The 25,443-nt window shown below is 53.4% G+C and overlaps 1 protein-coding gene and 1 pseudogene across 1 annotated transcript; both read right to left on the reverse strand.

Moving 5' to 3' along the window:
- Window positions 1–695: 695 nt before the first annotated feature.
- On the reverse strand, window positions 696–10,553 carry BSND (barttin CLCNK type accessory subunit beta). The gene is made up of 4 exons (XM_037043175.1): window positions 10,117–10,553; window positions 4,897–4,991; window positions 3,752–4,021; window positions 696–2,737 (listed from the first exon to the last, which is right to left on the reverse strand). The coding sequence occupies exons 1-4, from the start codon at window positions 10,291–10,293 to the stop codon at window positions 2,329–2,331; spliced, it is 951 nt and encodes a 316-aa protein (XP_036899070.1). The 5' UTR covers window positions 10,294–10,553; the 3' UTR covers window positions 696–2,328.
- An 11,376-nt stretch (window positions 10,554–21,929) lies between these two features.
- Window positions 21,930–24,454, reverse strand: LOC118985033 (aurora kinase A and ninein-interacting protein-like; annotated as a pseudogene).
- Window positions 24,455–25,443: the final 989 nt, after the last annotated feature.

Genomic DNA, 25,443 nt, shown 5'->3' on the forward strand with positions numbered 1-25,443 from the left:
GAGCAGGGTGAATATAGTTTATCTCCCAAATGGGATACCTTTGAGAGTGAGAGGGTGCACCACTAATAACTGAGCGGGGGCAGTGGGCACAGACCGGGACTGTTCTGGGCAGAGCCGCGTGTTGTCTCCCCGTCACGCCTCCCCATCACGTGTTGTCTCCCAGCATGTCTCCCCATGACGGTGGGGGTCTGGGACTGGAGTCCAAACCTCGGTCTCACCTTCTCCCTCCTCTGCCCCAAGACCTTGGCAGGACTTCCTGGGACAGGGTTGGCGTCTCCCTGCTGGTGGGCCTGCAGCCAGAGGCTCTTGGTTTTCTGCGTAAGGTCTGGGGAATGCCTTGGCATGATGATTCAGGGACATCAGGGCCACTTGGGAGATTGCACACCACACAGCTGTCCCCTGTGGTCACTTTCCGGAGGGTGCCTGTGGCACCCGCCAGGTGTGATGCCTCATTTACCCCGGAGGTTGGAACAGGTGGTTTCACATAAAAGAATTTGCAGGTGAGTGAAGGTGACCCCTTTCAATGCTGACAACGTTTTTATTTCAACCATTTGTGCTGGTGCAGCTTCTGATTCAGGTCGCCTCCTCCCCACCGTAGTGAGCAGAGCACAGAAACACCGTACACCTCACACAATCCCAGGACTCGGGGGGTCACAGGTAGGAACATCTGCTGCAGCCCGCAGGTGCAGGGTGTGCCCAATAACACCTTTCACCGCCCAGGCTTTCATCCTGGAGGCAGTGTGACCCAGAAAGACGAGGGAGTGTTGGGGGGCGGGGCTGTGCCCCTCTGACCCAGTGCAGAGGGCTTCCCTGTCCTGCTGCCGGGGCTCCCAGCCCTGACCCGGAGCCCTGACCCGGAGGCCCAGCCCAGCAGAAGGTCTCCCCGTCCCAGGTGGCCCAGGGGGCAAGCTCTCTGTGTGTGGACCTGCTTGGGGATGGTGCCACTGCCCCTTCCGCTGAAGCAGCTGCCTCATTCCCAGTGCTGGGGTGCAGAGGGCGGGGCGGGGAGCCACATACTAAAAGCATTGTGCTCGGTGATGCCACACCACAGTGATGTTTCGGGGGGCTGCGGACGGAGCTGGTGGAGTTGTTGGCTGCAGACTGCTGGCCCGGATGTCACTCTGCTGCCTCTGGGGCACCAGGTTTTTACTGTAATTTCTGTTTCCACCTTGGCTCCTGCTCCGCTCTCTGTCCCTACCTTATGAAACACCGAGCTCACTGGACTGTGAGTCCTTTAAAGGCAAGAACTGTTTGTTCATCACTTCGTGCCTCTGTGCCCTCAAAGATTCTGGCTTAGTGTCTGGCATATAGTATATGCTCAGGAAATGCCACCTGGATCCAATTAATCCAGGAGGTTTCATTTCACCCACAGTCCTGAGCCAACGCAGATGTATTCTGCAGGGAGGGGGGCTATTCTGGGGGCTCTTCCCCCGGCTTTGTGACTCCTATGCAGGCCCTTTGGAAGCTTGAATGCCAGAGCATAAAGGGGCTGGGAGTCTGAAAGTTAGGGAAGTGCAGGAGGGGCTTATCTGCAAAAGTGTCCTGGGTTCTGGTCAGTTCCATACACCCTCGATGACCACTGACTGACTCTGGACACCGGAGACACCAACGTGAGGGAGGCAAGGGCGCCAGCCTTGAACAGTCATGCTCCTGTAATGAGCGCACAAGCCCCAAAGGTGGCGCCAAGGAGCTAGGACTAACTTGTTCCTGGAGGCGGTGACCTGGGGAAAGGCTTTCAAGAGGGGGGATATCTGCGCTTGGGTCTGGCGGAGGAGCACAAGTTTGTCAGGCAGACAGCATGGCCTAGCAGGGGCAGCAGGGGCAGTGGTAAAGAGTAGAGGGTGCAGCATGGGGCCAACACCGGGGAGTCAGTTGGGAGGTCAGCAGAGGTCAGTCCTGGAAGGGTTTGGACCCCTGAGCAGCAGGAGCCCCAGGAGGTGCACGCACGTAGCTCTGGGTGAAGACAGGTCACACCCGGTTCTGGGCTCAGGAGGAAAAGCAACCCTGAGAGGCATTCCTAGAAGGTCAGAGAACCAGGCGTAGCACCGAGGAGGACTCTTGTTCGGAGGCCAGCTTTGGGGGAGGCAGAGAAGGCTCTTGAGGGCCCCGGCTACTGCAAATCCCCTCAATGAAGAACGTTTTACCTTCAAAGCTTTAACCCCCAGGGTAACAATTAGAACGGCAATGGTCCGTTGAGAGTAATCATCCCTTCCCCGCGCGTCTCTTTACAGTTTTCCTGGTGCTCCGGGAACCTCCATAAAACCCCATTTTGCAGATAGCGAAATTGAGGCCCAGTGAAATCATACAGGGTTAGTGGCTGATGCTGGGCTAGTGCCCAGGGCCAGCTCCATCCAAGCCCTGAGCATCCGGCTCGAAGCCCAGTTCTTTGTCTGGGAGGGGGTCCTCGGGGCTATCCGGCAGCCCGTAGTACAAGTCCTCTTCCTCCTGCTCTGGCTCCCCTACACCCATGTCCGAAGCCTCCTCTTTTTTCCTCGGGGACCGCTGCCAGTAGCTTGGTAGGGCCGTGTCCTGCCCCGGCCCCTCTGGATGTGCGTCCTCCGACGTGGGGGCATCGATCAGATCAAAGTCCCGGAAGCGGTCCAGTTGGCACCTGCAGGCCCAGGGCTCCTCCCCGTCAGGTGGAGACAGGTTGGGGCTGCTGTCCTCACTGGAGCCCAAATCCAGGTCATCTTGGAAGGAAGCCAAGGGTGCAGGGCCCTGGGGACCCGCTGGGGGGCTGCACGGACAAACCAGAGAAAGCAAGGTTAGCTCTGAGTGGGATCACCTGGGTCCAAACCTCAGCCACGAACCACGAGGCCAGCCGAGGCGAGCACACCTGTCTGGGCCTCAGCTTCCTCCCCTGTTGGGTGGGGAAGTAACGGTATTCACCCCTCTGGTGTCTCTGAGGTTAACAGGGGTAAAGGCTCTGTGCCTGCTGATCCCACTTATTCTGAACAATGCCTTTAAGCAGAATAATTGTTCCGGTTTTTCAAATGAGGATGTATCAGCAGTCAGTAGCAGTGTGCAAAGTACTTTGCACAATGCCTGGCACATATTAGGTGCTCAAGAAATGAGCCATTATGATGTTATTGTCCAAACCAGTCACTCTTCCACTTCTCCAATAACTTGGGGGTCTCCTCTAGGCTCTCGGTCCCCATTACATTATATGTCGCCCTCTGTTCCCTCCCCCACATCCCCCATTGGACTGGGAGCCCCTGCAGGGTGGCGGCCACCAAGACCTTGCAGGGAGTAGGTGCCCAGTAACACTGGTAGGATGCGTGAGTAAATGTATGAACAAGGAACCCAGTTTATCAAAATCCCAGGGACTGGGTGGAGTGGGGAGTGACCTGCCCAAAGTCGTAGAGCACGTTCCTTGGCAGGTCCTCTGGCTCCTTGCCCCCCACTACATGTGACAAGAATTCAGACAGTACAGCGCTCCTGCAGTGTGCCTGGCCCTGAAATACACTGTCCCAATCTTCATAGCACCCCTCGGAGGAAGGAGCGATTATTCCCATGTGGGGAAACCTGAGGCTCAGGAGGGTAAGAAACCTGCCAGGGTTACACAGCAGAGCTGCTGGGATTTGAACCCAGGCCCATCCAAGCCCAGACTCGTGCATTTGCTACACCTACTACCTCTCAGGCTATCCCCACTCCCACTGCCCTCTCTACCCCCAAATGCACCCAACCACCCCTCAGTGGCCCACACCCCAGAAGCCGGCATCGCTCCCACTCCTGTGCTCTGCACACTCACCTGGGGCCGCTCTGAGTTGGGTTTCTTTTTCCCCCGACCTCATCCAAGCCCCTGTGGATGACCACAGCAGCCTCCATCCAGGTCTGAGCCTCACGAGGGCTGCCATCCCCTCTCTCACTAGCTTCTGGCTGCGGCTGTCCCAGCTTAGGGGTCAGCAGGGGGCGGGGATCTTCACTGTATCCCATGACCTTCATCCGGATATGGCTGAAGTCAGGCAGGCTCTGGTCATAGGCAACTTCGTCCCACAGCCTTACATAGGGGGGCTGAGGGCTAGGTGGGGACCCAGCAGACAGCAGGAGAGAAAACAGACCGGTGGGCAAGGAGTCATTCAGCAGACATCAGTGCTGTCGCCTGGCCCAGTGCTCTCTGCCACGTCCTGGAGAGCCACAGCTGCGCGCCTGCTTACGAGGCGGGGCAGGTCTGGTCTGTCAGTGACTCCCCGGGAAGTCTGGGGCTTGTGCTCGCACTTCTTGAGCCTCAGTTTCCACATCTACGTAAAGGAATGGCATCCCCCTCCTCCCCTTCACGTGGTTTCTATGAGGACTGAAGGAGGTGAGGGGTGCAAAATGTCTGATTTACAGAGGGCCTGCTGTGCACCGGGTTCTGTTCTTAGTACTTTGCTCATATCATTATCTCACTGAATCCTCCCTGAACCCCCAGGAGGAAGGTGCCATTTTCACAGAGGGGGCAAAGAGAGGTGTGTCACTTTCCCAAAGTCACACAGCCAGATAGTGGCAGAGGCTCGGGACTGCGCCTCAGCCCTCACCAAGCCTCTCCTGCCTCTCGCTGTCTGCAGCGGCAACAGCAGTCACAGCCCTCTGGGGTTTAGTGTCAGACCCCATGCTGATTTCTGGTCTGCCACTAGGTCACTGTAAGACGGGATAAGGTCCCTGAGTCTCGGTGTCCTCATCGGTAAAATGGGAATAATAATGCTTACCTCCCAGAGTTGAGAGTTCAAAACAATCCACGATTTCTTATGATATATTCTAAGTTAAGTGGGAAAGCCAAGCGGGAGCCTGGAGCAAGGGGAGGAGCCCCTGCCCCACCCCACCCCCACGCCCGCCCACACTCTCCTGTGTGAGAGGAGAGGGCTCACTGCCCTCCCCTTCACTCACCCCTCCAGGCACAGAAGGCCTAGCACCTACCTCTTCGTTTCGGCAGTGAGTCCGTTCTCCAGCAAGCCTGTTGGCTTTGAGGACAGGATGCCTTGGAATTCAGAGTCAGCAGGGATGAAGGTGATCTGTAAGGCAAAGGGGAGATGGCTTCTCTGTGGCTACCAGCACACACTCTTGGCCACTGCCCTACCGCCCCCCCAGCCCTGGAGGCATGGGCCTAACCTCTCCACATGCCCTGGGAGAAAGGCCCAACCAGGGAGCACCTCCCCTTTACGGCAAGAGAGGGGTCTGCTGGGGCCAGCATTAGCGGATGAGTGGATCCCTGGGCGCCTGCTCCCAGGTGGCTGACGTTTACCCAACATTTACTGAGCACCTGCTGTGTGCCAGGCACTCTTCTAGTCCCTAGGGGGCAGCAGGGAGTGAATGAGATAAGCGCCCCTGCCCTGGAGCTGCTCACACCTTGTCCTATAGCAGGGTCCTCATCCAGCGCCCAGAATGTGCCTGGCGCCTCATCTGTATCTGACAAATGAGTGCAAAGCAGGCCACTATGACGTTTCTTGGCACAGAGGCTGCGGTCGGGGACAGATGACTGGGGTTGTGCCCACCAGTCCCTGTCCCTGAACTTTCAGGCATCAAGAGGACTCTGCGAGAACAGGCCCGTGCTGTGGGCACGGGGCGGTAGAGGGGAGGCAGGATCGTGAAGAGGGCCGTGGAATGAGGTAGAAGGAGCCTGCCTTTGGAGTCTGGGAGACTGCGTGAGAGCCCTTCCTCGGGCAGGCCACCCCCCTCCCAGAGCCTCTCTGTCCCTCTCCGTAAAATGGGGCCGGCCTCGAGGAGACGTCTGCCGCATTGTTCACAGCAGACAGGAGGTGGAAGAGACCCAGGTGTCCCTACACGGATGAACAGATAAACAGTGTGGCCTGACTGGTCAGTGGGACATTACCCAGCCTTAAAACGGAATGAAGTTCCAACACAGGCTACCACATGGACAGAGCTCGAGGAGCAAGCCAGTCACAAACAGACAAACTCAGTGTGATTCCTCTAACATGGGGCATCTACAGTCGTTCAAGTCATCGAGACAGAAAGCAGAATGGTGGTTGCCCCAGACTGGAAGGAGGGCGTGAGGAGTTACTGTTTCATGGGCAGAGCATTCGGGTTTTGCAAGGCCCGAGGAGTTCTGGAGATCTGCAGCACAGCAGTGTAAATGTAGCAACGCTTAAAAATGGTAACACGGTCAATTTTATGTTGTGTATTTTACCACAATTTAAAGAAATAAGACCAGCAACGCCTGTCTGCTGGGGTTGCTGTGCAGATTCCACGAGGGACTAACGTGGAAAGAATCCCCCACACAACGCCTGACACGGCAGCTGCTCGGTAAACAGCAGTCCGATGCAGCTGAAGGTGAAGTTCCCTTCTGACCTGCCCGCCTCCGCTGAAACTTTTTTTCAACTGGTGTTTGATGAGACCCTTCTGCGCTGTACCAGGTCCATGAGTAGCACCACGCTTTCCCTCTCCATAGAGTGCAGCGAGGAAAAGCTCCACCCCGCTCAGGAGTCCGGAACGACGGGTGGGGGGTCCTTGGAACTCCGTGGAGGCGTAAGCTTCCCTCGAATGTCCGGACATGACACAAGGGTCTGGGTATCTTCCACACCCGCTAAGGATGGCTTGCCCTCGCCCTCTGACTCTGCACTTCAAGGAAGCTGCCCCTTTGGATGCCTCAGTGTCACATGACCAAGTCACCATCTTCCTCCTTCTCCTCATCACCATCACCACCACCACCACCATCATCATCACCATCACCACCACCATCATCGCCAACATCACCACCACCAATATCACCTCCATCAGCATCACCATCATATCATCACCATCATCCCATCTCCATTATCCCCATCACCTCCATCAACATCATCACGGCCACAGTGAAAAGCCTGGGGGAGAAAATAAGACGGGAGCACCTTCAAACACAAGTCCTTTTAAGAGAGGGGAGCCGAGCTGAAGCTAGGGAGGGGAGAGCAGACCATGAAGAGCCCAGAACACCAGACTAAGGAGTTCAGCCTTTGCCCAGAAGCAGCGGGAGCCCTGGAGGAATTCTCCGCGGGGGAGAGCAGGCAGATCTGTGTTTAGGCAGAGCATTCAGCAGTCCCCAAAAGCGGGGAGCAGAGGGAAGGAGGGAGGCCTATGGAGAGGACAGATCCACCATCCACCAGTCAGGGGCCCAGCTCTGGGCTCCAGCCAAACAGGCAGGAGTGAGGAGGGGGACCTGTGGGCAGGGGCAGAAGGTGGGCGGGGCGAAGCACCGCTTTCCCTGCCAACTCTCGCCTCCCTGCAGCTCCTGCCCCATCTCAGCTAACAGAGGCAGCATCCCTCACAGCGCCACACACTAGGCTTTCCCTGATTTCTCCTCTCCAAAGCCGGAGGCCCAGCAAACCACGGCATCTGACCAGGACCACCTCGAACTCCAGGGAGAAAGCTGGAGGGAGGAGCGGGGCCGTGTCCCGCCACCACAGGTGCTATACACCTGATGAACGTGACTTGTCCTCTCAGTTCCCACAGTCCTGGCCTGGGGTTCTGGCTTTGTCCAGGAGGCCATCACCTCTCCCTGGGACCAGGGAAGGCGCTTCCCCAGCAGGGTGCCCCTGGGCCTCCCTCCTTCCCACGTCGGCCTGATAACTGTCTGGAACTGCAACGCTGATCGTGTCCCTCTCTTGTCCCATCACCTAAAGGGTGAGATCCAGATTCCCTGGCAGGGCACCGTGGGCCCCGCAGAACTGAGCCCTACTCTCTCTCCCCATACTCCTCCCCCATCCCCACAGCCCTGTGGCTCTGTCGCCGTGGGTCTTTGGTCATGCCGTTCCTCCACCTGGAATGTCTTTCCCATCTTCTCTGCCTGGTGAACTTCCGCTTAGCCCACGGAGCCCAGCTCCCCTTTTCTGTGAAGCCTACCCCCACCCGTCAGGCAGAAAACTGTCTTTCCTGAGAGGCCCCAGCCCCCAAGAGACAGGGACAGCTTGATTCATGTTGGTACTGCTACCTCTAACCCCCAGATCTTCATTGGCTGGTTCCAGTCCCTCGTATTCATATTTTTAATCTAGGAGATCCCCGTTTACCAGCCACTCAGAGGCAAGGGAGAATCCTGATGGGGGGATGGGCACCAGAGTTTGCTGAGCATTCAGACGGCCGGGCACCAGGGAGGCGGTGTTGCAGGCAGGGCCTCCCCCTCGAATGGGCCTCCCCCCACAATGAGCCTCCCTCATTTCCAACACACTTCCTTCCTGCCCTCGGTGTGCACATGTAACACCCACAGAGACCCACACCTGCACTCGCCCAGACACGGTCCTGAGAATAATGCACAGAACAGCTCTGTGCCAGGTGTGATGTGGATCCCCCCACACCTGACCCCACTGGTTCCTCCCACTGGGCTCAGGAGGCCAGAGACTCCCTCCAACAAGGTCACAGAGGTGGGGCAGGAGGAGGAGGGATCTGCATCTGGGCCTGCTGAGCACTCAAACGCATTTCCTCCCCCCTTCCCCTCCCACCCTGCCCAGGCCCCGCTACCTCCACAGCACAGGGACACGTGGATCCATCAACAGTTACTCATTAATACACGGCCATATTCCCTCTCCCCTCTCCCTCACCCCCCACTGCCACCCAGCCACTGCCCACCACCCCAGAGCCCCTCTGGTAAACAGGGGTGGGCAGGAAGGGACACTACCCTCTGGACCCCTGTTGGACCCCAGCGTCCAGCCTCATCACTGGGAGGAGGAGGTGGATGGAGGTGGTGAGGTGGCTGGCTCCGCCCCCAGGCACCTCTTCTCTAGGTGACCTGGCCTTGCACAGACAGAGGTGAGTTGACTGTAAACTGCTGGGTAAATGACAGCAAACCAGCCAGGACCGCCCCAGCACCAAACATTCTGACAGTCTGGGGCTGGCCCAGGGAGCAGGCAGGCCTGGGGAGAGCCAGGCCCAGGCCCCCAGGAGCCTCCTCCCTCCTGCCTTCTCCCCTGAACAGCGCCCCCACCCCACCAGCACAGTCACCCAGGTGAAAGGTGAGGGGGGGACTGCAGGTGGTGTGGGGCTGCCCAGGGCCCAATGTCAGGGCCAGCGGTGCCTTAGACGCACCACTTCCCTGCCCCAGCTTCCTGACTCACACATTGTTCAAATGAGGAAACTGAGGCTCAGAGAGGGAAGGGATTGGACCGAGTCTTCCAAGTTAGAATCCATGCTTCTCTTTTTGTCTCCCTGGGTCTGTCTGACCAGCTGTGTGACCTCAGAAAAGCCACACCACCTCTCTGAGCACTAAAGGCTTACAATTCCTGATGCGTCCATTCCACAGGGTTGCTGGGAAGATCAATAACCATAAGGGTGACAGCTGTTCACCTAAATATAACACTCTACAGTTTATAAAACATTCCTTTGTCCCATCTCTTCTCTGTTTGTAATAACTGTGGGAGCTGAATAACTGTGGGAGCTGGATGAAATAGAGGTTTGGGGCCCCGCTTTGCAGATACAAGAAACTGAGGCTCATAAATACAAAGCTCTGGGACAGAGCTGGAACCGGAGCTCAGGACCCGCAAACCAACGCTCTCCCCGACACTCAGTCACTCACAAGGCTAGGAGTACATGGAAGCCTGAAGGAGAGCGTGCTGCCCAAGCCCCACCCAAACCAGCCAGGTTACACCTGACCCACCCAGAAGTCTCGGCAGCTCTGGAACCCAGGGACAGCCCTCCGAGGTAGATTGTCATCTGAGATATGGACACACATCTGAGCCCCGCTGTCTGACCCCTAGGGGCTGTGGGACCTCGCCTTTCTGAGCCCCGGGCTTCTCCACTGTAAAAGGGAACTACAGGGGTGCAAAGAGTTCTGGCGGAGGCTTGAGCTGCACAGGGAATGCAGGAGTGACTGGCAGGTGGCCAGCACTCATTTACTCTGGTTTCAAGCACATAGATGATTGTGTGTTGGGTTTCACTGGGTCTCCTCATGGGCCTAGTTCAGGGTTCCTGATGCAAGGGGCTTCTGATTGATCTTTGTGATAAGGAATGGATGGAGGGATAGATGGATGGATGGGTGGGTGGGTGGATGGATGGGTGGGTGGATGGATGATAAGGAGAGTGGAGAGGGGACAAGGGAGTGCAAAGGGGGGGATGAAAAGATGACTGAAGGATGAGGCATTATGCCTAGAACAGAGGCTCAGGCCCCTGCCCTACTGGCCCCTGGCCCCCAGCTGACCCTCCCTCATCACCGCCTACCTTGGGGTAGCACTGGCACATGCTCCAGATGACGCCCCCGATCACCATGACGCTGCCCATGGCGTAGAAGGTGCCGTAAACCTGGGGCCGGTCGTGGCTCATGAGGAACGTGCCGAGGGCCAGCAGGAAGAGCCCCAGCACGATGAAACCGATGCGGAAGGTCTTCTCATCCGCCATGGCTACTCTGCCAGGCTGCGGTCCGTGTACTGCCCGCGGAGGGGCGCCCGTGCACCAGCGTGGACACCACAACCCTCACACCGGAGGGAGGACGCTCCAGGACCACTACAAACCTGGACTTACACTTGAAGAGGGGACCGGTCCAGCCGCAGCTCTTGGGCGCACAGGCTCACCAGGCTGCAGGAGCTACGCTTCAGTGGCCCCTGCCCCACCACCCGCCTTCACTCCCTCTCACCTTCCCTCTGGGCCCAGCCGGAGTGTGTGTGTGACTCTGAGTGAGGGAGCAGCCAGGAGGGAGAAGGGGTGGTTACAGCAGCTGGGCCCCAGCCAAGGTTTTGACATCACCTCATTTGCCTGTGTGGGGCTGAGCTGGGTGGACAGGAGGCCCCGCACCCACTGGTGATTGGAAGCCTGGGCCATAACGCAACCAAAACACATCAGAATGCCCCTGGACGATTCCAGGGTCCCACAGGCTGGCATTTTAGAATCCTGAAGCATTCTAGGCTCTTCAGGGTCATGTGCCCATCTGAGGTTCAGGAGTGATAGGTCCTATTTACCAGACAGTGGCTGCATGCGTGGTGCTCTCCTAAACACGCTATAGACATTCCTCTTTCAGGGGGAATCCTATGAGGCAAGCACTGCTATCCTACTTTATGAGGATACCGATGCACAGACAAGTCACTCCCCCAAGGTCACACAGCAAGAAATGGCAGAGCACCTGGGACTGGAACCCAGAGGTCATGCCCCTAGCCACTGTGCAGTGCTCCCTAACTGTAGGAGGAGGGTTAAAATGTCAGACTCTGGGGGCCAGGCACGCTGCCTGGACTTGGGTTAGGGGGTCCTCTACCACGGACAGTGTGGCCTTGATCAAGCTACTTCCCTGTGCCTCAGTTTTCCTCCTCTGTAAAATGGGGATAATTACAGCAGCTCCCAGAACAGCTGTCTGCTGGCCTGGCCTCTCTGGGCTCCTCTGTGAGTGGCTCCGGGAAAGGCTCAGGTGTTTGTCTTAGTGCCCCTGTAGGGTGTGAATGACTGGCCACAATTTCCTTGTCTTCTAATCTAGTAAAATGACTTAATTCTAAGAAGGACATCATAATGGTGGAATTCCAGTTCTGGGATAGGCTGACAGGAAAAATCAGATCCCCTTATAGAATTATAGGAGAATGAGGACCATCAGTGTCTAAAAGAAAATGTTCGCTTGCCATTCCATACACGGTTTGGTTGCTAATGCGGGATATGGCGCCTGTGTGGCATCTGGAATTAGCAGGTTGAGGATTTTCCAGCTTGTTGTCCCCCTCCTCTCCAAGCCGTGCTTCCAGGCGACACGCCTGCGCTCACACGGCACCCTGCGGTTTTGCCCACGCACACTTTGCAGCGGTTTCCCCTCCACCGGCCCTGAGATCCCAGGGTGCAAGCACCTGAGTTCTCCAGTTTGCAGGGGAGGGTCCCTGTCAAAGCGCTCGGGAGAAAGCCTCCCAGTGCAAGGTTGCCGAGGATCGCGGAGGAAGGCTGAGAGTTAGCAGGTCAAGTCTAGGTCTGATTCCCAGAAGCTGGTGGCTCCACTCTTAGCTTTAATTTTGTCCCCAGAGAACTGAAGGTGGTATCAGGGCCACCTCCCTGGTATTACGCAGGTCAGTGACCTAATGGAGGAGAAAATGCTTTGTAATCTGTGCATATCAATAGGGCGGGATCCCCCACAGAAACCCTGTTGTCATCTTACAGAGAGGATTAGAGAAGGGAAGCAAGGCAGTGTCTGCCTTCCCTCTCCCTCTCCCGAACGGATCTCCCCGCTTGCAGTCCAGAGGAGTCTTGCGCGCCCCCTTGTGGCCGCATAGCCCTACCTGGCAAGGGGCTTTCATCCCCTTTGGGTCACGCCCCTGTCCCTCCGCCAGGAGCGGGGTGCGGTGGAGGGGTCATCAAGTCCGTTTCACAGGTGAGGAAACTGACGCTGGGGAGGGAAAGGGACTGGCTGAGATCCTCCCAAACTGAGTCGGTGGCTGAGGGGGGACTGGGACCCTCAGAGCCTCAGCCTCAATATAGATGGATCTGGTCCTTAACCATTCCTTCTCTCCCCACCTTTCCCGTCCTTTCCTTGTTCAGTCTCCTTTCTCTTTTCTTTCTCCTCTTTAAAAAAATAATAAAGATGTGAGTAAAAAGCTCTGGGACAAATAGGTACTCAATAAAATGGGTCTATTCTAACCTCTTCCCCAGAGTCGTGGTGAGAGATCAACAGCAGTGTTGGGTTACCCACCCTTGGTTCCCATTCCCCTCCCAGGGGCCTCTGACTTGTACTCCCTCCCCAGCAAAGTGCGGAGATGAGGGCGGAGTGGTTCAGGCGTCTGTCGCTTTCCAGCAGAGGGCGCGCTAACCACTGTTTTCTTCTCCACCTAGGAATACCGGATCCTCACAATCCCCTCGGAGGCAAAGAGGGGAGCGATCAGGTCTCAGAACCTGTAGGTGGAGCCAGGATTCCAACCAGGTCCCCTTAGCCTGCTGCTGAGCAGCTGCTACATGCAGGACACTCTGAGGTATGAAACATTATGATAAACATGGGTTTTCAGAGTGATGACACTTAGTCCTGCCTTCTGGGGAAAAATATAGTAAAGGCTCTGAGACCAGTGGGAGGTTCTTCCCCCCTCCTTTTAATATATTTTATTGATTATGCTATTACAGTTGTCCAATTTCCCCCGCCTTCATTCCCCTCCACCCTGCACACCCATCCCCCACTATCCCCCCCTTTCATTCACATCTATGTGTAACAAGTTCTTTAGATTCTATATTTCCCATACTATTCTTGCCCTCCCCCCTGTCTATTTTCTACCTACTGTCTATGCTACTAATTCTCTGTACCTTCTCCCCCTTCTCCTCCTCCCATTCCCCTGTTGCTAACCCTCCAAGTGATCTCCATTTCTATGGTTCCACTCCTGACTTAGCTGTCCTCTTAGTTTCTTCATTCTTTTCTGTTTGGTCATTCTTTTCTTCCTTCTGGTCCACTCCCTTGATTTGAGTCCCGGTTTCCTTTCCATCACTATTGGTTTCGTGTGCATTTCCCTTCATTTCAATTAGTTTAGCCTTCGTTGGTCCCTCTAATTTGTGACTAAAATCGACCAGTTCTGTGAGCATCCTGATCACCAGTGTTTCAAACTGTGCATCTGATAGGTTGGCTATCTCTTGGTCGCTTAGAAGTATTGGCTCTGGGGCTTTGAGCTGTTCTCCTTGAGCCATAATGTTTTGGTCTGTTCACACCTGTTCCATATGAGGGGCGGAGCCTTAGGTGTTCACCAGGGTGGGGTGACCCAGTCGCTGGGTTGTGATGCTGTATGTGGGGGCGGGGTCAGAGAGGAGCAGTGGCGTTTTTCTGCTCTCTCTCGTATTTCGGTCCCCTCTGCTGCTTCCCGAAAGCAAACTGGGACCCACTGGTGCCAGCTCCCAGGTGTGTAGGCCTGTGCGCCCTCCAGGATCCTGTGGGTCTCTCCAACAAACTCTCTGTGAGCCTGGGAGCTTCTCCCAGCACTTCGACCCCAAAAGTCTTTCCAGTTGGTACTTTTAGGTTTTAATTCCTGGTGCTGGGGCCCTGGGTTGCGCAGTCTATCTCACTGCTCATTTCTTTGCCTGGTTAATCTGTGCGTGAATGTGTGACTGTGGTCCACAGCCGCCTTGCGCCCTCACTGGGTCTGCCTGTTGCCACTCCATGCCTGGGATCTGCCAACCACCGCCCACACCTGGGTCAGTTCAACCACTCTTTTCTGCATGACCTTGCTCTGACCCTGCTCCCCCAGCCACTGACTTGCTGACTCCACCCCTCTTACCAGTCTGGCTGAATGGTTCATTGTTGTTGGACTTCCGTACAGTTCAATTTTCTGTGCTTTGGTTGCGTTTTTGTTACTAAAACTTTATTGTCTTTAAACTTGGTTGTGCGAGGAGGCACAGTGTTTCCACCTATGCCTCCATGTTGGCCGGAAGTCCAGTGTGAGGTTCAATGTAAGTGCAAAGCAGAGAGAGGGATAGACTGGGGACTGGGGTGAGTAATGGAGAGATTCACAGAGGGAGCCTTGAGGAGTCCGCTGGAGTTCTTCTGTCAGGGTGATAAAAGCAGTTCAGACCAAGAGACCAGCGCGTGCAAAAGTCCACGGGCAAGGGAGCTCTGACATGTGGCCACAGATAAAACTCTAAATGCAGTGCACAGTCTTGTCCCTACACGGCATACTCCTCTCCCCTCTCCTTCCTCCCAGACCTACTGCTCCCTGGTCAACTCCAGCCTTCCAGTGTTATCCAGGCCAGTTCCTAGATAGCCGGGCCTCCTCTCTCACACCTGCATCCCATCAGCTCTCCCTCCAAGGCGGGAGAACCCCATCAGTTCTCACCCCCTGCTCATCTGAGCCTCCATCATTTCTGTCCCCCAAAGTGCTCTCTGCTATTACCTTTGTCCCCTGAAGTCTCTTTCCAATCCAAATGCCAGGTCAGACATTGCCACTTCTGCTCAGAGCCCTGGAATGACTCCAGAGCGAAAGCCAAAGACCTCAGAATGCCCTATAAGACCTTAGAATGTGCCCGGGTTGCCCACCCCACCCTCCTCTCTGAGCTCATCTTCTGCCATCCCTCCCCTTACTCCTCCACTCCAGCCACCCTGGCTCTGTGCTCTTCTTGGAACACAAGGCACCCCAGGGTCTTTGCACGTGCTGTTCCTGCTTCCTGGGATGCTCTTCCTCCAGATCTCTGCATGGCTCCCTCCCTTACCTTCTTCAAGTCTTTGTCCAAATGCTAGCTTTACCCCAAGGTCTTCTCTGATGTGATAGTGCCCCTCCGCCAGGTGTTCCCTATCCTTTCCAGATTTACTTTGCTCCTGAGTACTTACTGCCATCTCTCATACTATATACATTGTTTCTTTACCTTGTCTCTTGTCTGGCTCCCCTCCACTCGAAGGCAAGTGCCCACAGCGGGGACTTTGTTTTTTTCGCTGTGGTATCCTCAGGGGCCAGAGAAGGGTAGGCTCTGGATTCAGATTGAGGAATGGCGGGGTGGCTATACATTCGAGAGGAAAGGGTGCCAGAGAGGAAGCATGGGCTGGCCCTTCCTGGGATCACGCTACGCTATCCAACATCTTCCTCAGAAGTCCAGAGAGAACTTCTAACAGGGGTATGCAGGGGAACAACACAGATCTGATTTTAGTTTTACCAAGACCCTCTGGTTCTGAGATCAGGTTGGAAGAAGCAAGAAGAGATGGTGGGAGTGAGGAGCAGTTGCCAGGCTCTGGCTGAAACTTGGTGGGGTGGGGGCGGGGTGGGGGGAATTAAAGTGAACAATTTTTAGAAATAATTAGTTGCTGGGGGAAGACAGAGGGCGGCATGAAAATTTACAGTTGGGAAATTTCCAACCGATTCAAAGTGGAGAGCTGCAGGGGTCGGGGGTCAGCAGCCGACCCAGAGGATGCGCTCAGGGGAAGGGTAACAGGCCTGAGCCCTGAGGGGCCCAACATCTCAGGCCTGGTGGCAGGCACCGGATGTGGGCTGTGAGTGGTGGGTGCAGACACCAACAGCTGAGCCCAGGAGGAAAGAGACCAGGAAGCAACCTAGTACCTACTGGGGGCTGCGGAGTGGCAGACCGGCCTCACATGGCTCCTCCACCCCCAGGCCCTGCCAGTGAGCCCGAGAACCCCCAGTCCACAGTGGGGCCGCTGCAGCTCAAAAGGGTCAGGTGGCTTGCCTGACAGGAGACTGGCTCCATGAGCCTGGTTCAGCCTCCAAGGTGTTGGTGACCTTGAGCAGGTCACTGCCCCTGCTGGGGGCTTTCACAGAGTAGTTGGTGTAGAGAGAAAAGCAGAAGAGCTTTCTGAAGGTTTCCAGGCCCCCTCCCTCCTCTACCCTCCAGCTCCTGCCAGGCAAAGGTGGCCCATCCTAGTCCACCTGCAACTCATTAGCTCACCTGCCTGGGGAGATTCCTCACTTTGGGGTAGGAGGGAGGCTGGGCTTTGCTTCCCAGACTGGAGTCCTATTAATGCTTCAGGAATTTCGGAGAGCCTGATAAATCCCCACCCCTCTCCTCGGGATACATACGGGAAACGGGTGTATGTGTACAAAGGAGAGAGGGAGGGAAAGAGACCAGCTCAAGGTCAGGGCCAAGGCAAGAGCCAAACTTACAAGCAAATCCTCTCCCTTGGGCACAAAACCAACACCCTCTGCCAAGTGTCTTTAAGATCACACCTTCCATGAGCCCTCAGCAGCTTTCCTTTTCAATGTAAGAGGTAAGCGTCCCCTGTAAGCACCTGTCTTCCCTCCCTCCCCTTGTCTGTCTGCCAGAGACCACCTCTCCGTCCCTCCTTTTATTGTGTGCCCTTAAGGCAGAACTCTGCACGTGGATGGGAGTCTGCCTTCCCAGGTGGCATGAACTGCCAACAGCGTAATCTCCCAAGAAGCTCGGGGTTTATTTATCCTCACATCCCTCCTATCCTCCTCCTTTTTTTTGGCTCCTAGTTGAGCTCAGTCAACTTCCCAACCTTGTCAGTCAGTAGAACACCTGAAAATGATGGTGTACTCTTTGAAATCTTCGTGTATTCAATTCCTTTGTGTGGCAGTTTCATAGAGGAATTACATTTGAATTTTCCATTTATATTTATTGGCTACTTTTTTGTCATCTAAGAGACAAGCTAAAGTAGTTTATGAAAAAGCAGAGTGTTTCTTAGAAAGAGGAAATTCCATTAAAATTTGGGAAACTAGGAGGACTGTCACCATTCTATTTTTTAATTATATTTTATTGATTACACTATTACAGTTATCCTGGTTTTCCCCCTTTGTCCCCTTTACCCAGCACCCCCCACTCCCTCAGGTAATGCCCCCACTATTGTTCATGTCAGTAGGTCATGTGTGTAAGTTCTGTGGCTACTCCATGTCCTGTACTGTACTTGACATGCCCATGGCTATTCTGTAACTACCTATTCGTACTTCTTAGTCCCCTCACCCCTTCCCCCATTCCCCACACCCCCTCCCATCTGGCAACCATCAAAACGCTCTCTGTATCCATGATTCTGTCTCTGTTCTTCTTGTTTGCTTAGTTTGATTTTTATACTAAATTGTTGATAGATACGTATTATTGTCATTTTGTTGTTCATAGTTTTGATCTTCTTTTTCTTAAATAAGTCTCTTTAACATTTCTCATGATAATGGTTTGGTGGTGATAAATTCCTTTAACTTGACCTTATCTGGGAAGCTCTTTATCCAGCCTTCAGTTCTAAATGACAGCTTTGCTGGGGAGAGCAACCTTGGCTGTAGGTCCCTACTTTTCATCACTTTGAGTATTTCTGGCAAATTCCTCTGGTCTGCAACATTTCTTTTGAGAAATCAGCTGACAGTCTTATGGGAACTTCTCTGTAGGTAACTAACTTCTTTTCTCTTTTTGCTTTTAGGATTCTCTCTTTACTTTAACCTTTGACATTTTAATTATGCTATGCCTTGGAGAGAGCCTCTTGCATTTATTTTTTGGGGGATTCTCTGGACTTGCACGTCTATTCCCTTCACCAAATTAGGGACGTTTTCTTTCATTTCATTTTTCTTGCAAATGGATTTCCAGTTTTTTGCCCTTCCTTTTCCTCTGGCACCCCTAGGGTGTGAGTGCTGACCTCTTGTGGTCGTCTCAGAGGCTGCTTCTGCTGTACATATTTTTTTGGACTGTTTTCTTCTTGTTGTTCTGATCGGTTGTTTTTTTCCTTTCTTATGTTCCAAACCATTGATTTGATTCTGTTTTGTCCACTCTACTGTTGTTTCCCTATACACCATTCCTTATTTCAAGTAGTGAATCCTTTGGTTCTGACTAGATCTTTTTTCTTAAAGATTTTATTTATTTATTTTTAGACAGAGAAGAAGGGAGATAAAATAGAGGAAGAGAAGCATCACTGTGTGGTTGCCTCTTGCACACCCCATGCTGGGGACCTGGCCCACAACCCAGGCATGTGCCCTGATTGGGAATCAAACTGGTAACCCTTTGGTTTGCAGGCCGGTGCTCAATCCACTGAGCCACACAGCCAGGGCCTGACTGGATCTTTTTTATGCTGCTGAGGTCTTCACTAAGTTCCTTGAGCATCCTTATAACCAGTGTTTTGAACTCTGCATCTGATAGATTGCTTATCTCCATTTCGTTTAGCTCTTTTCCTGGAATTTTAATCTCTTCTTTAATTTGGGCCATGGTTTTTTGTTGTTGTTGTTTTTTTGTTTCCTCATTTTGGCAGACTCCCTGTGTTTGTTTCTATGTATTAGGTAGAGCTGCTATGACTCCCTGTCTTGATAGTGTGGCCTAATGTAGTAGGTGTCCTGTAGGGCCCAGTGGCACAGCCTCCCCTATCACCCAAGCTGGGTACTCGACGTGCACCCTTTGTGTGGGCTGAGTACACCCTCCTCTTGTAGTTGAACCTTGGTTGCTGTTGGCAGGTCAATGGGAGGGATTTACCTAGGCCAGCCAGCTGGTGGAATGGGTGTGACCACTCACCACCACCCTCTACCCTCCATGGAGAATCAGGGGCAGGGTGGTGATGCTCCGAAATGGTCTGTCACTGCCCACTGGGTGCACAGGCCCTGGGCTTTCCCAGCTGGTGCAGGCTAAGTTCAGCCCCCTCCTGTGTTTTGCCCATGGCCACCCTGCCTGAGCTGTAAAGCAATCTGAGATGGCTGCTACTTGTGCTGGGCTTGGAGATTCCCAGGTGAAGCCAAGCTGTGAACCTAGGCTGGCTGCTACTAGTGCTGGGCCTGGGGCTCACTGAGGCCAGCTGTTGGTTATTCGAGAGGATTTGGGACATTATAAAGCCCGAGCCAAGACCAGCCATTCACATGGAAAAGTAGCTTGGGTGGGCGGGGCAGAGTCTCAGCGGATCTTCAGGGCAGAGCAAGTAGTGTTAGGTTGTTGGAGTCTCAGATATGGCACCAGCTTGCTGTCTCTGTGCGGGGAGGGTTCCGGAAAGGGACAATGTCCTCTGCTTGCCTTGATGCCGGAAACTTCAGTTTCTCCCTGTATGCCTCAGGTGCCTTTCAAGCTACTACCCCGGTGCTGGAGCTCAGAGGGAGTGAGTCTGAGGTGGTGTATTCATTTGTGGGTTCTTTGATAGGAACTGCTCGGGGCTCCAGAAGTTTCTTCCACTGACTCAATCCCCGCTGTTTTTTGCAGCCAGAAGTTGTGGGGACTTATCTTCCTGGCACTGAAACCCCGGGCTGGGGGGCCCTGTTGTGGGGCTGGGACTCCTCACTCCAGAGGTATCCCACGCAAATTTTTATCTACCACAGGTGGATGTGGGACCAGCCCATTCCATGTCTCTAACCCTGCCTGAAGGTCTGGATGGATGTGATTTCTTTAATTCCGTAGTTGTCAGACTTCCATTCAACTCGATTTCTGACAGTTCTGAGTGGTGGGTGTTCTGTATTTTAGTTGTGATTTTGGTATGGTTGTGGGAGGCGGCGGCCGAGTCTGCCCACACCGCCATCTTGACCGGAAGTTCACCATTCTATTTTTGCTGTAGAACACTTTTGTTCACAGAGAACAGTCAAAGGAGGGCCGTCAGAAGCACTGGCCTAATTAGAGAAAAGGACACATTCGGGCCTTGGTTCTGTCATTGTTTCAGTCTACACAGGGCTGTTCCTCCACAGCTCACTGGCAGAACAGGAGCTTTCATGAGCCAGGGCCTTAACTGGGGGGCAAAGGGTTCTGCTCTCCTGGAACCTGGAAGAGCCCGGTGCTTCTACATCAACTTGAAGTCCTGAGAGGGAAGCGTGGTGGAGGCACCTTCCACCAGGCTACAGAGACCATCCTGGGCTCTTCCAGGATGTCCTGGCGTCAGCCCAGGACACGAATGTTTGGTAGGCAGTGCTTGTGGGAAGATGTTACTGCTGTGTCCTAGCCCCAGTGTCCATCCAGGGCTACTGCTTTCTGTTTGAACCTCGGCTTCATCAGTGGCAGATTTCTTATCCCCAGGAAGTCCAAATGTCTCTCCCCCCTTACCTTGTTTTGGATTCTCATGCCACTCTGCAGCTTTCTTTGTCACTAGTGACATCACCGGGAGACCAAGGTAGAGGTCCCTGAGCTTCCCTCAGCCCCCTGCTTTGTCCTGCCAGCCCTGAATGTCGCAAACCAGAACACAAAGCTACCTGCAGCTCGTCTGAAGCAGATGAATGTGTTGCTCTGTCCAAGGCCAGCAGCTTTGCAGACATGATGGGGATCCTGAAGGACTTTCATCAGATGAAATAGAGCCAAGGTCCATAAGCATTTGATAAGGGGCTCTGGCGATCTAGTTACTATTTCAGTCACCTGTGGCCAATGATCTAGCAAGTCCTCAGTAGCAGCCGTGTGTTCCTTACAGTCCCAAAGCTTGATACCTACTTGCTAATGCTGGGGCCCAGGTTGAGGGAAAAAACACTTTGCATTTGTTTGGAGTGATCTCACCCAACCAAATGTTAGAGGAGGAGGAATTTTCCAAGGTTCATCTAACCCTACCTCTCTCTGCCCCCTAGGCCCTTTCCCACTTTTGCTCTCACACAGCTGGTAAGTGTCCCCACGCCCCTCCCTTCTAAGTGGGGTTGCATAATTAGTATCTCAAATTGGTAGACTTTTTTGGTGGAAGGAGAATTGCATAAAGTTGGGAGTCTCTACTTTCAAATACAGTGATCCATTATGCAAACTAACTGCAATTTTAGAGATTTAGAACAAGGAAAGCTTTTTTTGAGGCTCAGAGGAAGTTCCTAAACATGGGTACCAATCAGAATTGCTCATATTTGTGCACAAAACACCTTACCCTGGCTAAAAGGCTGAACCCACAAGGAGTGGAGTCCTAGGTGTTTGATGGGCGTGTGAGGAAACCGGGGAAATATACTTACCTTGGGAAACGCCCCTAGCAGAGAAGTCCTCGTGCTCCGGCTGGAGGGAGGGACCACGGTGCAGTGTTTCCACGTGTGGTCTGCTCACCTACATGGGACTCGCAAGAGGAGCTTGTTGGCAGGTTCCCAGGCATTGAAACATTTAGGTTTGGCATCCAGACCCCGAAGGCCAGAGGTCAGGATGTGTAGCCGTATCTGTTAATGGAGATTAGAAGCTTTTGTGGGCAGTGAGGGCTGTCTCCTGGGTTCATGAAGTCCCCGTTGAAGGGAAGGTTGCTCACCTTGTGCTAGAGCCCATTTCCCTCTGAAAACCAGACAAGGCCAAGGCCAGTCCTTGTTGCTTCCTGGTAGGCAATCCTTCACAGAAGTCACTTTCACCTTCCTTCTCTGGCCCTAGTCAGGTTGGTCTTGGCCACACTCCCGGTTCTTTGGTCTCCCACATTCCCAAATTCAGCTGCCTCCTTGGGGCTGCACTGAGTCTTTCTCTTCTGGTCAGTGTTTCATGGATTCTCTCAGACTTTCTTTTGCATTCCTCTTGCCCCATATTAGATCCAAGCCCCTCCTCCCACTGGTGTCCTGAGATATTCGGTCCTTTGTTGGTAAGAGGAGGTGGGTTAAGGACTAAGGATGGGAACGAAGGGGTAGAAATGTGACAGACTGAAGGCAGCTACTCTTGTTTTTGCTTTCATAGTTTACTAATCAGTCTTGATCCTTATATCTAGCCTAAGGACTAGTAAAGCACCTTCATGAGGATGTGTGTGTGTGTGTGTGTGTAAGTCCCCTAGGACTTTAAGCAACTGCTTTCCAGATATCTAGGACACTTTTATGACGTTTCAGAGAGAGAGCAATGGGCTGCAGAGTTAACTGGGTCGGCCTCCCCCAGCACTGAGCCCCAGGGCTGTGAGGAAACTGCCCAGAGCCCCGACTGCGGCTGTTGGTTACCTCTCGGACAGGGGTGCCAGGGCTGTGGGCAGGGACCTGCTGGCCCTGAGCACCCTCAGCGAAGAGCTGACTCCAGGAGTCCTTACCATTCTTTTCTCTGTCCCAGGAAAATGCAGGAACAGGGCACAAACTTTGTTTCACCACTCCTGCGTTTTCTCTCCTCCTGGAATCCCTGGATGTTTGGAAGAAGACAGGAGCCTGCCCCTATTTTCTCTGGCAGACACCTTTTGCAATTTAGGCTTGTCCCAGGGCTGATGGCCCTGGCCCCTGGGGGGTTTACTGCGTCTCTTGTACCTTGATGGTTCTTTTTCTTAGATCCACAAAGCCATTCCCTTTTCCAGGAAGAATCCTGCTCTCCCTCCTTCGGATCCAGCAAGCAAGGACTTTCCAAGTCCTGGTGAAGGAACAAGCCAGTGCGTCCTGGCTCTCTCCCGCACAGACCGAGGTGCCAGGCTGGGACAAAGGCAACACGGCCGAGACTGGAGTTCCCATCCGTGGTGGCCAGGAGCCTGCAGGGACTGAGGAGAAAGTCCAGCTTCCTGGGTGTCTGCAGGGGTGGAAGGGGCTAAAGGGCACAGTGCCGTGCATCATCCCCCAAGCCCTGGACCAGATGACCCGGCTGGGCAGCGTCCTTCTTACACTCTCTGTTGGTCTGACTTCTGCAGGAGATGAAACATTCCCCTGATCAATATCATTGTCTTTCCTAGTAAAACAGACGTGAACAACTATCACTCTGCAGGAAAACTCTGCCCTGGGCAGGACTGAGCTGGCTCTTTCTGAAATCCGTATGAGCCTCTATGATTACCCAGTACAGGGGTCTTGGACTCTACATGCCTTTGCAGCTGAGCTTCTAGCTTTCAACTTCTCTATCCTGTCCCAAATGATCTTTCTAAAACACAGAGTTTGTATATTCCCCTACTCAACCATATGGGTGCTTCCCATCACCTACTAATAAAGTTGAGCCTGGCACACAGCCAGACCCCAGCCTAAGTTTCCCAGCCGAGTTTCCACAGGCGGGGTTTGTGTGACCAAGGGCACATCAGCTTTGCTTTCCCCTTGTATTTAATGTGCTTTGTGCTCATGAACCTCGCCAAATATTACTCCTGGGTATTACCCCTTGGGAAGCAGGCTCAGTGCACCATTTTGGACAGCCTCGAAGGCCACATTAACCGTCCAGCTCCAAGGAACCCTCTGGTGACAGTGTGAACACATGGGTTCCCCACTCCCCAGACATTTCATGGCTTAAGAGTAAAGACAATTAGATGCAAAGTCAACCAGCAGGAAGGACAACAGTGGAAAACAACTATTAGTGTCCAGCCCACCGATTGTACCAGGTACAGAATGGACTAATGCCACAGAATTCCACCCCCTAAACTATGCCAAGGTCTAATTACAAACAGAGCTGAATTACCAGTTTCCTCTTTCCTTCTCTAAGAATTATACTGCAGAAACTATGTTTTGTGAAAGAGTTCTCAACGTAGCCTAAGAATCCTGTGTAGACTGTAGGATATACCAGAATTTTGAAATTTGAAATGGAATTTTGAGATGGAAAGTGTTTTTGAAAAAAAAAAGCCTGCTGCTGCTGGAGCCGAGGGGTGTAAGTATTTGCGGGGGTGGGAGTACTTGCGGGGGTGAGAGTACTTGCGGGGGTGGGGGAGTGCATTCTAGAGGTTTGTGCACAGCGACCTGGGAGTCACACCCCTAGTCAGAGCTCTCCTGGGGCACCCTCCAACTAGCGGGACCCTTGCTCCACAAGCCCCCTCCTGCTCGCAGTCAGGTGGTCCCCTGCGGGGGGACGTGAAAGCGAAGAACTGTCAAAGGATGATGAGACACAAGCCGGCTTGATGTCAACCTTCTTCAGAAAAAAAGCCACAGTGAACCCTGACTACTTGAGAAGATTCACACGAAAACACCAGCTATCGATTACTCTTATGTGGACTCTTCACTGTGACCAGCCCAAGACATGCCCCAAAGGTCAGCTCCCCGCAGGCCCCCAGCCCCAGCTAGACCTCTCCCCACTGCTCTGATGGAATACAAATGTTTAATATTAGACTGAGTGAAGCAGAAGCAGAAAAGTATGTTTGTAAAAGCATGTATATATTGCTTTTCAAAAAACAATGATTTCTTGTGTTCACAACCTCTAATAGGTGAGCTATTTCAACACAATACCTTGCTGTCACCACTTACAAATGTCCCCACATGAAAGAATGCACACATTCCTTTTGCTCCCTGGCTGCTCCCAGACGGGCCACCATACCTGGCCGCAAGGTGGAGAAGGAAGCAATGCTGGTCTGCTGGACACCTGTGGGTGGGGTTCGTCTTTGAGTAAAGGAGATCTTAGCCTTTCTCTCTTCAGGAAAAAGTGTTAGCATTTTGGTGCTTACCTTGATTAGATGTGTCTAAAAATGGGTAGAAAAAATAATAGAACCTATTAATATCAAAACAGCTGCCAGATAGGAGAAGTTCCATAAACCCCAGTGACTCCCCCGCTGGGCCCTTGGGGCTTTGCTCAGACCCTATTTCCTAGGCCGTTCTCGCTGCACCTGTCTTCCACTTCCTGCCAGCCCGGTGGTGTGTTTTCTCGGGAATCACACGTGCCAGCTCTAACCCAAGCTTCCTGCTCCCCATGGAAGTCAGGCCGAGTAAACAAGCAGGGTTTGTGGAAGGGATTCCAAGGACGATTAATAGTTAAAGAGAACGATTCTCCATCAGCAGCAGCTGGTGCAGGTCAATAGTTTTCAAGCAGTTACAGAGCGGTTAAGAGCGTGGCTCCTGCGTCACACAGCTTGGTTCAAGTCAGCCCCGACTCTGCCACAGCCGCTTGGCTGGATGACCCTCTGCAAGCTGCTTCATCTCTCTGTGTCTCATTCTCATGTGAGAAACGAGGGAATCCCACTGGGCAGTTAGGGGGGTTGGAGAGTTCATTCACATACAAGTCTACACAGTTCCTGGCTCTCGGCAACAGGATGGCATTCAGTGGCAGGACAGAGACAGTGAAACAGCATCCGTCTCATCCTCTCATTTCAGGCCCCTGAATACAGTACGAACTGGATGATGCACTAGAGAGGTTTTGGAAGTGCCAGCTTTTATAACCCCATCCTTACGTAGTCTGGTTTGGTTTTGCTTCCATTTGCTTATCCTGGAATGCCTGAGAAGTAGGCAGAATAGGATTGCATTCAACTCAATTTGGCTGTGAAAGTCCGAGAAGAAATGGAATCTGCCGACATTCGTGCAGCAAGTTGGAAGCAGGTGTGCAACCTGCACCGAAGTTGTTAATTCCAGCCCACAGCTGCCTTCATCTCACTTTTACATTTGGAAACTGAAAACTGAAATGGTTAAAAGAAGACAGAAATCCTGGCTT

The sequence above is a fragment of the Sturnira hondurensis genome, unplaced genomic scaffold (assembly GCF_014824575.4).
Source record: "Sturnira hondurensis isolate 20B ecotype Veracruz unplaced genomic scaffold, ASM1482457v3 Scaffold0004068, whole genome shotgun sequence".
NCBI classification, from domain to species: domain Eukaryota; kingdom Metazoa; phylum Chordata; class Mammalia; order Chiroptera; family Phyllostomidae; genus Sturnira; species Sturnira hondurensis.